Source organism: Zosterops lateralis (assembly GCF_965231275.1).
Source record: "Zosterops lateralis genome assembly, chromosome: Z".
In the NCBI taxonomy this organism is placed as follows: Eukaryota; Metazoa; Chordata; class Aves; order Passeriformes; family Zosteropidae; genus Zosterops; species Zosterops lateralis.
Window position 1 is genome coordinate 1,647,843 of NC_139800.1, and position 12,586 is coordinate 1,660,428.

At 49.7% G+C, this 12,586-nt stretch overlaps 1 protein-coding gene across 2 annotated transcripts in view; it reads right to left on the bottom strand.

Moving 5' to 3' along the window:
* CTIF (cap binding complex dependent translation initiation factor) overlaps positions 1 to 12,586 on the bottom strand; it is a 117,736-nt gene that overhangs the window by 9,600 nt on the left and 95,550 nt on the right. For both annotated transcript variants that reach the window (XM_083883288.1, XM_083883287.1), the window contains exon 9: positions 8,087 to 8,242. In XM_083883288.1, the coding sequence (XP_083739414.1) occupies positions 8,087 to 8,242 (156 nt within the window). The remainder of the gene's footprint in view (positions 1 to 8,086; positions 8,243 to 12,586) is intronic.

Below are 12,586 nucleotides of genomic sequence, written 5' to 3' on the forward strand. Positions count from 1 at the left end.
CATCAGAGCCATGCCCATAGCAGACACCTTCTCTAATATACTTTGGACAACCTAAATGAGTTTTGGTGGCACCAACTCCTTTTACACTGATGTGCTCCTCTCAGCTCAGGAGGAGACTTCTCCTATTACACAACCAGGGCTCCCTGGGAGGATGGTAAGAAGAGATTAGTTTGTTTATTGCATTGAGTAAACCAAAATGTTGGTTATCCTCCTTGTCAGGCTCCTGAGGAACTCAGAGATACTTAACAGCAAATTGAATTAAGGCCAGAGGAACAAAATCCTGTACCCAGTCGTGGGAAACTCCTCTTACTCCTTTCCACTGTAGACAAGGGAAACCATGAAACACTACACTCTCTCTCCCCGGATCTGGAACGCCAGAAGAAATTCCTGCGAAGATGGAAACCATTAAGAGGCAATTACTGGAGACAATGATGAAGAAAATTTGGTCACTCATCAACCCAGACGCTGCAATCCAACAGTAGCCTGGTGGTTACACATCCCCTGGCTGGAGGTGGACCTCCAAGATCCGAAGGTGAGCGGGGCAGACGACCAGAGCCACCCGGTCTGGGTGCACGGGGAGTTCAAGCCACCCAGACGACTGGCTTCATCCTGTCCGTCCGAAGACATAATAACCCTGGGAGAGGAGGATGTGATCTCATCCCAAGGGTCCCGGGGAAACACAAAACATGGAAAGAAACAGTGGCGAGACCATGGTGCTTGATTGCAGCGGGCTCCACCCTGGCTGGCCGGAGGCTCTGCGCTTTCCTGGCTCTGCAGAGGCAGAGAGCGAGGCAGAGGCAGACGCAAATAGTTGTGTTTACATCCCATTGAAAGGGTTTTTGGGAACTAACAATGCCTGGTATGGAGGGCGAGGGAGAAAAACAAAGCCACGCGAGGAGGAGGGACCATCCTGTGAGATGGTATCTGACTTCACTTCTTTATCTGCACAAATTGCTTCCTCTGCCTTCTCTGAGGGTCCCAGAGAAAGGAGAGTGGCATTTTCCCTCCCCTTAAATACTGTATTTAAGACACAACATCACAGTTTTAGTGCTGGGACTAAACGAGTCCTGTGGCTTTCCAAGAAAATGTTCCTGCACATAAAATACTCAACAGGGCAGATGGGCTTACAGGCACTGGGCAGCCCTCCTCGGTTTGGCCTGTCCTCATCTGCTCCCAAATAACACCTGACCTCCTCCACCTTAACTATGCCCTTTGATCAAAATGACCAGGATTAAAGGAAATCTCTTGTTTCCCAAACAAGCTGCATTTATGGGAGTGTTTCTGCCAGCACAGCTATGGGGGTCTGGGGGCGTGGGACCTTTCTGCATGGCTAATTAATTTTTATGTATGGCAGGCACAGAGGTTACAGGGATATCCACCCCTGCCCTGCCTGTCCTACAGACAGGCATCCACCCTTGCTCTTTGCAGACTCTGCTCCTGCACTCTGCCTCCTGTCATGGCTCTGGAAGTCCATATCCCCTTTATACCCACACACCTCACTTGCTCCAAATCCCAGACCTTCATTCCAGATCTTCCATGTCTTCAACCCAATATCCCGGACTCACAAGACAAATCTCCACTTTTTCTCCTCATTTCTCCTTCCTCCTGGTGTCCCTGATGCCCATTCACTCTTTTTCACTCCTTCTCTGAAATCCCTTCCCTCCCATGCCCACAGCCCTCATTGCTCCTCTGTCCTTCCCCCAGACAAAACACTTTCCAAGTTTGTCCCAGTCCCACCAGGCTGGAGACCAAGCCTTTGATTTTTTGCAAAACCAGACAGGAGGACCAGAAGGGGACTGTGAGGATGTAAGTCCCCTTCTTCATAAAGGACATATTTTCTCTGTTCAGATCTGGCCTCATGGAGCTTCCTGAGTGGAAGTGCATTGTGGGGTCAAGATCCAACCCTCTTGGTGCCTTTGCTCACTTGATAAAGCAAAAATTCTGTTTCATTCGCTGACTTGCAGAATAATATTAAAAATCCTAGCATCTCATTATACTGTCAAAGACCCTTTTTTCGACTCAAAAGGCTGATGCCTTTTAAAAAGTGAGAGTGATTAACAAAACCCAACACAACCCACGTTAAAAGATACAATTTTCTTTTCCAAAGAGCACCACCCTCCTTGCTCATCCGACTGCAGCCGGGAAGGTTTTCCTTTTTCTTCCTCTGAAGGAGACAGTGAAAAGGCAGTGCCCTCTTGAAGTTCAGACGTTAATTACCGTGTTAGAATATTTTGCTAAATTACGCAGCATGGCCCCAGGAGATAACAGGCACTAAGAGAAGGGAGGGGAGTGGATACCCGTCTACTCGCTGCACCGCAGACTCAGACGTGGGGGGAAGGCAATTAGACAGGGAGTATTTATCCTCCCTGCACCACCACCCCGAGGCTTTCAGTTAGCAGCGTGTACCAAGGCAGGGAAGCGATGGGAGCGTGCCAAGATTTTAAACGATGCTGAAATGGGACTGCCTCTGCCAACCAGACTGGAGGTAGGAGACAACTCCTGCAGAGAAGCAACTGTCCTGCCTGCTGCCAGCCTGCTGGGTCTGATCCCTGCTGATTCACAGCGCCTGGGAGCTGCCCTCAGTCCCCAGGGTTGGTATTAAGACCCTAAATCATCTGTCGTGGGTCAGGCCAATGCCCACACACCTCTTAAGGGGATACCCTTGGGGTACACACCCAGTCTCAGAAGCAATAACCCCCTTCAAGCTGGAGGGATCTCCATGAATTGGTCCTGCAGCCTCCTGCACGAAGGAGTTTTGCAGTTTAATTAAGCCTTTCTGTGATGAGCTGCTCTGTCCGAGGCTCAGAGTAGGATGGTGCCAAGGCAGCTCCCTGTTACCCCTGATATCCAGTCCCTTTGTATCCAAGCCAGGACAACCAGGTGGGTAAAAAACTAGGTTGGATGGTTGGGGTTAGAGGATGGTAGCCATTGGGTTCCGACTTAACTCTGCCTGAAGGCCAGGGATGATGAACAACCACCAAGCTGTTATCCCAGGATCTGCCCTATTCAGCATCCTTATCTGTGACCTGGAGGAGGTGAGAGCACAATCTCCTTAAGTTTGGAAGTTGACAGCAAGTTTGGGATGTACTGAAATGTATTCAAGGAGCTGCCAATGAGAGGGACCTCAGTGGGGTGAAGCAAAATGTCGAGAAAGCTTAAAACTTTCAACAAAAGACCAGCCCTGTGCAGAAGAGCAGAGTGACATGGGTAAGGGGTGGGATAGTTATTATGAGGTGTGAGAGGGGGCTCTGCTTCCTGTGTTGCCTGCCCCTGTGGGACACCAGCTGGTGAGGTGCCTTGAGGGACCACAGTGGCATTATTGCCACATGGCATCACCTTGAGCCTGAGTCCCTTGAGCCAGTTTTTCCATTTCCCTGCTCTGCTGCCATAGGCAACTGCTCAGGTTACCTGGCTGCTAAATGGCATTGTAAGAACCAACAAATGCATCCAAAGCAGCACTTGGCACCAACCACCAGGGCTGGAAGTGGCTGGCAGGGGGCTGGCAGGGTGGTGGCAGCTCCCAGCCCCAGTGGCACCTCCTGGGTTGGTGCCCCAGCAACATCCACTGAGGATGAGACACCAGAGGAGACAAACCTACCAAGAGCACTCAACAGCCACACTGGCTGTGATCCTTCCTTCCCTGCAGACCTCAGATGTCACCTAGAACTGGGCTGGGCCCTTCAGCATCCAGTCCTAACATTCCCCCTCCCCAGCAGCACCAGGGGAAGAAACTGGGAGGGCACTGAACTGGGGTGGCCCATGGCCACCCTGCTGACTCACACACAGACGTGGGAGCACAGAGCTGGATGAGGGACAGTCAGCTCCAACCGTGCTTAGGGAAGAGCTAGGGAAGGCAAAAGTGGTGACAATCAGTGAACAATAGATGGCAAATAATATTATTTATTATCTCCACATCTTCAGTAGCCACGGGGCACTTCTTGCATCGCACACAGGGCTCTCTGATGGTTGAAATGACATTTGCTGCTCCCTAGACTTAACCACCCATTTTCTCCATTTTGCTGACTCTTCTGAAGGCCACAAAAAAAGAAGAAATATGGCCAGGCTGCAAGAACCAAAGTCCCTTGGTTATTCTCCTGGTTTTAGTTGGTTTTGGGGGACATGTAATATGAAGCATTGTTGGAGCTTGGCTCAGCATGGTCCTTGGTGTTTGGACATGGGGCAAAAGCTTTGGAGGGGAAAAGATGTCAGCCTGTTCACTTCTCACCATTCTGGAAGGAGATGTTCAGGGACAAATTTAGAGTGGTTTTGTGAAATGAAGTGAGGCCGGAGTCAAGAGGGCTATAGGGTTGGAAGGAGAGAGTAGGGGGACATCACTCTTGCTTAAGAACATCATGCACAGGAGAAAGGACAACTTGCTAATACTGCTAAAAGTGTTTTCACCAGATAAAAGGCTCCTCCTGCAAGAACATGGTCCTGCAAGATGCCACCACTGGTTCCAAGTGAGAATAGTCAGGTCTGGAAGCAGGCAAGGGTCAAACCCACAGTGGCCTGGCTGCAGCACAACCATCCCTGGGGAAAGCCTTTATCCCAGGAACAATGCCCTCTTCCAGCTTGCCCTCGATTCCCCGAAGCTCTGAGGGAAGAATAGGAGGAAAGTGCTTTTATTTCTATTTAACATCTCTGCTTTGTTATTCTTTTCCCAGGCTTCCCACATTTGAGGGCTGCAATACTTCTTTCGTTCTCATCTGTAAAGTGCTCTCCTCTTTTCCCCAGTTGTCTTCGGGTCTGATCTTTGGGCTGATTTGGGTATCCATTGACCTTCTCCAACCTAAAATATGCACTGTTCTAAGCAGAAAAACATGTTCTGGTCCAAACCACCATCCAAACACAGTGTGCTCCATTTTTATGAGAGCTGGACCCACCTTTTACTTCCCTTGGCAAACCCTCTCTTTGCCTAAAATCCCAGTGCTGACCTCACCAGACCTTGCTGTGAGGACACACACTTGGCCTGCACAAACCTCACCCCAAAACCCTCAGAACAGTTGTGGAAAAGAAACTTTTTCACTTGGTAGGGATTCTGCTCCTGGCTGATGCTGTCACAGTGTTGGATTTGAGGCAGACCCTTCCTTTTCTCCCCATCTCAAGCTCAAGTGATGCAGGAGGATGCAGCAGAGCCCTCTGGGATGGAGATTTGGTATGGACTGTGCTTGTACCAAGGGGCACAGCAACTCCTCTGGCTCCCAAAACACTGCCTGGGCGAGCTGGCAGCCCTGACCCAAATTTCCCTTGCCATGGTTAAACACCCTCTGCTGGGTCTGACATGCAGGACAGTGATGGGTGCTGGGTCGATCAGCCACTAAACCCCAGCATTTATCACTCCAGCCTCACCTGAAATGAACTTGTCTTTTATTTTTTTTTTTTTTCCCCAGCCCATAAAACCAACCCATCCACACTGATCGATAAATAGAGCTGGCACTGTCACCCAATGCCCCAGACAGGTCCCCAGCTCCTCCCCACCCAGCACTGATGGCCACCCTCACTCCTTCCCACCCAGCTAATGATGGTGTGAAAAAGCTTTTATTTGGTGAGGGGAAAGGAGCTGGAGAGAGGAAGCTTTGCAGGGGGAAGGGAAGAGACATTCCTGCCTCAGTCATCAGGCAATTTTCCCCTTCCTCTTGCTCACTCATCGCTGACCTTTGGCTGAGTCTGACAGAGCTATAAAGGAAAAGGGAAAAAGGGAAAAAAAAAAAAAAAAAAGAGAAACTAAAAAGCAAGAGGAGCTGAAAGGACAGGCAGAGGGAAAGATGTTATCTTGCCTCTGCTAATGATTTATGGTCAAAGGATGGGTGGATGGAGGCAGAGGGAACTATGCAGGTCTGTGGGCAGCACAGAGGGAGATTGCTGGGGAATACCCAACATGAAAGGAGTTAGGGGTGAGGGGCTGAGACTCTCCTTGCAGATTTATGTTCTGATCAGCAGAAGGGGAAAAAAACATGATCACTACATCTTGTGAATCTGTCCTGAGGCATGTAGGAGTCCCAGACTTTAAAGGCCATGGAGATACCCTCTCCTCTGCTGGGACATCAGCCCATGTAGTTCATGGGGGAACACCAAGGGATGAGCACTCTGCACAGCCAGGGACTTTCCACACTCCCACAGATCACCCAGCAGGGTCAGCCTGTGCATATGTCTCTGTCCTCTCCTGGGTGCGGCTGGAAGAGCACACCACCACCTCCTCAGCTGTGTCTGCAGCCTGCCTTTGGCCCTGGCAACCATCTCAGAGCCTGGCACTGCTAAAAAACAGGTAGTCTTGTCCCCTGGGTTGGCCCTGTGCAGCAGGATTAGCTGGCAATGGCAAAAGAAGGCAGCAGAATGAAAACCCATTCCAGAAAACCCTTCTGTGGAAGGGGGATGGCATGAATCAAGGTCAGAGCTCTGCAGAGAGAACAATCACAGACCATTTTGAGGCAGGGGAGCCAGAAGAGTCAGGCTCACCCATGTCCAGCTAAGCTAAGAATCTTCTTAGAATCACAGACTGGCTTGGGCTGGAGGGCACCTAAAGATCATCTCGCTATTAAAGATCATATAGTAAAGTCATCTGTGACAAACAACACCACAGGGACAGACCTGTCCTGCTAAGGAACAGAGATGTATTTTTAAGAGCAAATTTACGCATGACATCTTGATATAATTAGTAAATCTTTTTATGGAGCTGCCCTGTAGCAAAAAATATCCTTGATATATGAAAATTCCACGTCCTTCCGCACACCTCTAGCTCACCACCATGTCCCCACAGAGCAGAGAGGTGACAGGAGGGACAGAGACAGCACGGTGAGGGCAGACAGGAGTGGGCAGGGAAGAATTCTGGCAGAATCAGGGCTGTGTTGTATCACGATTACGATGGGAAGCGGATGGGCACGGGGGCTTTGCTAGACACCAAGATCTTCCCCAGAAGGTGACACATACCTCCGTGGGCAGAGATTTTGGGGAAGTTTGGCTATTCTTAGTGTCTCCTCTCCCAGCTCCTCCTCTGGATATGTCTGCCTCATCATGAGGCCTGCACTCCCCACTGCTCCAGTCACCATCTGCGAGCTCTGCCCACAGTAGTACCAACCAGACAAAATGTTTATGGTGTGTTTGCATTCAGGGGAAACTTCCCATGCACGTAAAAAAAAGTCATCACCAGCACTTTCTTTATCCTTTCCTTGCCTGAGGTCTAGCGGAGAACTTATTTTACAGCGAGTTATTTATGGCCTGACAGAAGCACCACTGACAATTTGAGATTCACAGCTCCAACCCTGGGCAATGAGGCGGGTTTTTCTGAGAAAGTCTTCTACAGGCACCAGCAGGAGACAAAATCACCCTTAAAACAGGATGGAGGGAAGCCCTCTCTCCTCCTCTATGGAACATTAACACTTGAGCTGTCTTTTCTGTATGTACTCACTGAGGTTTCTGCCACCACTCTGAGCCATGGGGAGCTGGATAATGAGCTCACCAGGAGATAAGGTTCTGAAAAATCCCCAACCCTGGTGACAGGCCTGGGTTTCTGCTTCACTGGATTGGGTCTGAGGACATTAGGGACTTCCTTTCTGTCCATCCTTCCTCCTCTCAGTCTGTCTCATCTATTCAGGTGGCTTCACCTGCTTTTAAGAAGCTGTTTTAGCTCCTTAGGTGGGGATTTTCACAACATTGGGATTTGCAAACTCCAGTGCTTGATTTGCCATTCCAAGTGCTGGTCCTTTCTAAGCTGTGGACAGAAGGAGTGCATGTTTTAGTTACTTTAGTGCTTTAATGAGCAGAAAGATAATATGCAGGAAGAGAGTATGTAGGTACTATTGAAGTGTGAAGTGGTGGCAGAGCAAACCTCTGGGAATTATAAAGCAAAAGTGGAATCCCAGAGTGGTCTGGGGTGGAAGGGCCTTAAATCTAGTCCTGACACTCTGTCATGGGCAGGGACACCTTCCACTATCCCAGGTTGCTCCAAACTCTGTCCAGCCTGGCCTTGGGTGCTTCCAGGAATGGGGCAGCAGAGCCTTTCCACGGACCATGAACCATGGGCATCTCCACACAGCATCTCCACAGCTTCTCCCACTGCTGGGGAAGGACAAAGTGGGAAGGTATTTACCTCCCTGAGGCAGGTGTAGATGGGGCAGACGAGGACTCGGAAGGGCTCCCCGGTGCTGCTCCTCATGGTGCCGAAGACCTCGCAGAGGAAGGTGATGAACCCCAGCCAGCGCTCCACGTCCCGCTGCTGCAGCTCCTCCCGCATGGAGAAATCCTTCTGCAAAGGGACACAGAGAGAGAGACAAGAGGCTGCATCAGCAACACTGCCACAGCAGAGGCAACGGCTGTCTGGAGAGGGAATTAGGGGGAAATTGAAACTCAGGGTGGGGGGAGGACAGACAGACAGACTGACTCTTTAGTAACAGCGGGGAGATTACTCAATGCGCTCGGAGTGGCTGCAATTTCAACAGAGCGCAGCCACCAGAAAGCAGGTACTGAGGAAATATCACCATGTCCTGCAATAACTGCCACAGCTTGCACCAGAGGTGGTGCCTGTCCTGTGCACCCCACTGTCCCCCCTCGACAGACATGGGGTCACTTTTCCATATCCTGTCCTGTGCTGAGTTTGGATGGCTTGATTTTTTAGTGAGGAGGGAAGAAGCCATCACCACCACCAGGACTGAATAAAAAGAGCAACAGAGTGGTTAAATAAAATGCAGGGGAAATGCTGGTGCCCATGCTGGGCTCGGTGGTCCAGGCTGACCTACCCAGCCCATTCATTCCAGTATCTTCAGCAGACCCAGTGTCTGGCCAGGAGTATCCTAATGGTCTGGCTGCTCTCTGGTGTCTCACAAAATAATGGCAGAGACTGGCTCCACGCCTGACCAGAAGATCAGGGCAGCCTGGGCTTGGCATTAAAAGGTCACCCTGCGCCTGAGCCGATGGTTGCTATGACTAAGGATTATCCAAGTGACGTGATTTATGGATCAGCATCAGGAGGAAGGGCACTGGGAGATAGCTGCCTCTCCATCAGACCTCCAGCCAGGGAGAAGGAAGGGGTTTGTCCAAAGGCAGGGTATGAAAAGGGATGTGTGTGCTGGAAACACATGGCAAAGAGCACAAGGCAACACAGAAAAGCAAATAAAAACCCTTCTAGAGGATGGCACAAGGGAGTGCATCGTGCTCAGAGTCAAGAAGGTTTTCCTGGGCTCTAAGAGATGCTGCAGAGGTTCTTGCATGACATCTCACGCGACTTTGCTTGTCTGTCTCCATAGTGACCTTTCCTTGGTACTAAAATTTAGTAGACACTAAGCAGGGAAATACTGAAGAAGAGGACAAGTTCGTTCTCCACACCACGTGCTTCCAGCGCAGGTTGCACAACCTTTGAAATCCAGCAACTAAATAAATTACCTTCTATCTTTTTCATCTCAGTTTATTCCTACTGCCTGAGACAAAGGGCTTTGCTGCTGCAAATACTTGCAGCTGCTCTCTGCAAAGCTGGGGAGATATAAAAGCCACCACACCAAAGTTTGCTCTCTCATGCCCTGGACAACACACAGGAGATCTTCCTTTTAGAACAAAGCTAAGTGAAGCAGCTGCTAAAGAAAGCCAGGCAAAAGCATGATGATTATTTTCATGACACAACTGTATGCACAGAAGATCCAAGGCAGGAGCTATTTATATGTTTCATTACAAAAGGGAAAATAAAATATGTATTTGCATAAGCAGGAAAAAAAGACTTGTAAAATAGCCGAGGCACTTATTAACCAAACAGTGATGACTAATTCCTCTCTACACCCATTTCCATAAGTCAGTTGCCCAACTGTGTCTGTGACTTCTAAGTCAACCTGCAGCCAAATCCTGTTGGGTCTCCCCAGACTCTCCGGGGGAGTTTGCAGAGTTCATCCTTTCATTAACCAGCCCGTCTCTGGGCAGTGATGGAGGAGTTATTTGCCAGCTCAGGTTATCACCCCAAGGTTACCCAATTACTTGTTCTGGAGTTTTCAATTGAATTTTAATGCAAAAAAAAAAAGGAAAAAAAAAAGTCAAAGAGACATGATATCTTGATTAATGAGAAATTAAAAAGCCAGTCAAGAATATCCCATACCCCTCATCTGCCCCTCCACCCATATAGTGCAAAAAAAGTTTCCTTCAAGGAGCTTTTCCTTGATTCCTCTCCATGCCCTGGCACTGTCTCCTGCATCTCACGCAGCATCCCAGCCAGTTCCAGCCCCCAACCCATCCTACCTCCCTGAGCCTGGATGCCCTCCAGCACCTCCTGTCCTGCTTGGGCCTGGAGGCTCCACACTCATGTACCTGGGGAGCTGTGCTGTATTTTGGGATCCCTGGGGCATGCTGTGAAATTCCTAGCAGCTTGGGATAACTGCACGGGCTCTGCAGTCCCAGATTACTGGGAAAGAATAAAAAAACCACTGCAGGAATCTCTGCTCGCTCCTGCTCCTGCTGCTGCAGTTATGCCCTGCTCTGCATCTTTGCGAGAAAGAAAACTGACTCTTCAACTTTCTTTTAAGAATTATATTTTCTGTCAAAAACCCCAAACCATCAACCCTCTGGAAATTCCATAAATCAACCAGTAAACCAAACTAATCAGGCCTGGGATAGGAGCTGGGGAGGAAAGGATTCCACCACACATCACCCTCCTTTTTTCATCCTGTGGCACCCAGTGGTGCCACAATGCCCCACCTTTGCAGCTGAACAAGATCCTTGTAAAAGAAAAGGGTCTGTGGTCCCCCCTCCTCCAAGCACAGAAAATCTTGTGCAGACTTTGAGGGACCCCCATGAAGGATGGGAGAGGGAGATGGAACGTGGAATGGATGCAGAAGGCTCTGTGAACATTTCCACCCAGAATGTGATGCCACGGTGGGAATAATTTTGCTCCATTTGCAGACTCAGGCTGGGCCAAACTTTGTAAGAGGAGGTGATTTGCACATATCCTGCAAAAACAGGCGAGTGATACTGATTCCTCTGACAAAGTAGGAAGAGCATCTTGCCAGTGGGAGGCATTTTTTTGGACCACACTTGCCTGCAGGCCAGAGTTGGGCTTGGCAGGAGCCTCCACGGCAGCTGGACTTGCAGTGCCAGGAGTATCCTGAAGCATCCTGAGAAACCCATCTGCCTCAGGGTGGTGTTACTCCAGTGTCTCAGCATGCAGCAGGGAGCTCTGTCCTTAAATTTGGCCTTCAGACAGCAGGTTTTACCTGTACCATGGTGAGTGTCATCCATGCAGAGGTGTCCCATCTGCCTTGGGGTGTCTGAGGAGACCACTGCTGTCACTGAGGCTGTTTGATTAATGCAGTTACACGTGTGACTCACCTGCTGCAAGTCAGCCATGCCCACAGCAGGCCCTGTGACCCTTTGAGAGCAGGTCCAAAGGCTGTGCAACCCCAAGGGATGAGCCAGACGTGGGAGAGGTGAGGAACTGGCCGGCAGAGAACAAACCCCACGTCCTGTGTGCCTGGGGCACATCCGATGGAGCCGTGCCCTGATCCACAGACCTCCACACGCTGATTATGAGCCTTGAGGGGGCTGAAAAGCTCTGGAACCAGACAGCCGGGTCACTGCCCTGCCCATTGAACTTTATTTGCTCTGGAAATGCCTCACGGAGTTATATAAAAATAACCTGTGGATTGGCTTGCCCCATGCTTAGGTGGTGATGTCAGGGCAGTAAGCAAATTATCTTTCATCAGTTTGGCTGTATTTTTAAACACAAATTGTATTACTAATTTGGGGGTGCTCTGGCCTGTAGATAATCTGGGTGTGTTTACTGGATGACCTTCCTTTAGTGCCTATAGTTTAAAATAAAATGTATTTATACCAGGTAGGTTTGGCCTTCCTTCTCTGCCTGGTTTGGGAGAAGAATTCACTGGGAAACCATGTGGCAAGTGGGGGGATGCCAAAGGGACCTCTAAAGAGCTCTCATACAGGACAAGTTTGGGGCATAAATCTGAAGGCTAAGCATGCTCATCCTGTTGGGCCTCTCCATGGGTAGGTCAGGGTGGCCTGTGCTCACACACATCAGAGAGGTGGCCCAGGGCTCAGCAAAACCTCTGACATCCCCGGCTGGATCCTTTGTAAGCTTGGCTGAGGCTCCTGCCAGCAATGGAAATTCAAAGTGCCTTTTTCCTGGAGACATTCACTCTTGCAGCCAAATGAAAGCCCACTCCTCATCCCAGTAGAGATCCAGTTCATGCAACACTGGCTTGTGACAGTGGACATGGGACCTTCCCAAGAGTAGGACCAAGCTAGAAGAGCCTAGAGGAATGACCCACACTCTGGGAGAGGAGGCTAATCCATCCTCTAACATTTTTGGTGGGCAGCAGAGCCAGGTAGGATGAGAAGCAGCATTTTGCCATCAGATCTATGCCCTCACTCCAGCTCAGACAGCTGCAGCCGAAAATTCTTCCCTTGGGAGTTTGCCACACTTTCTTAAAGATACGTTCCAAATAACTTTTCCCCAGATCTGGGCCCACCAACCCATGGCTGACTCTGGCAGCAGCAACTTAAGAGGGCAAAAGTTTAGTGAGGGATAAAAATGAGGGTTAATTTAAGCATTGCCACTTTCTGATGGAAAAAAAAAATAAAGCACATTTGGGCTTGTTGC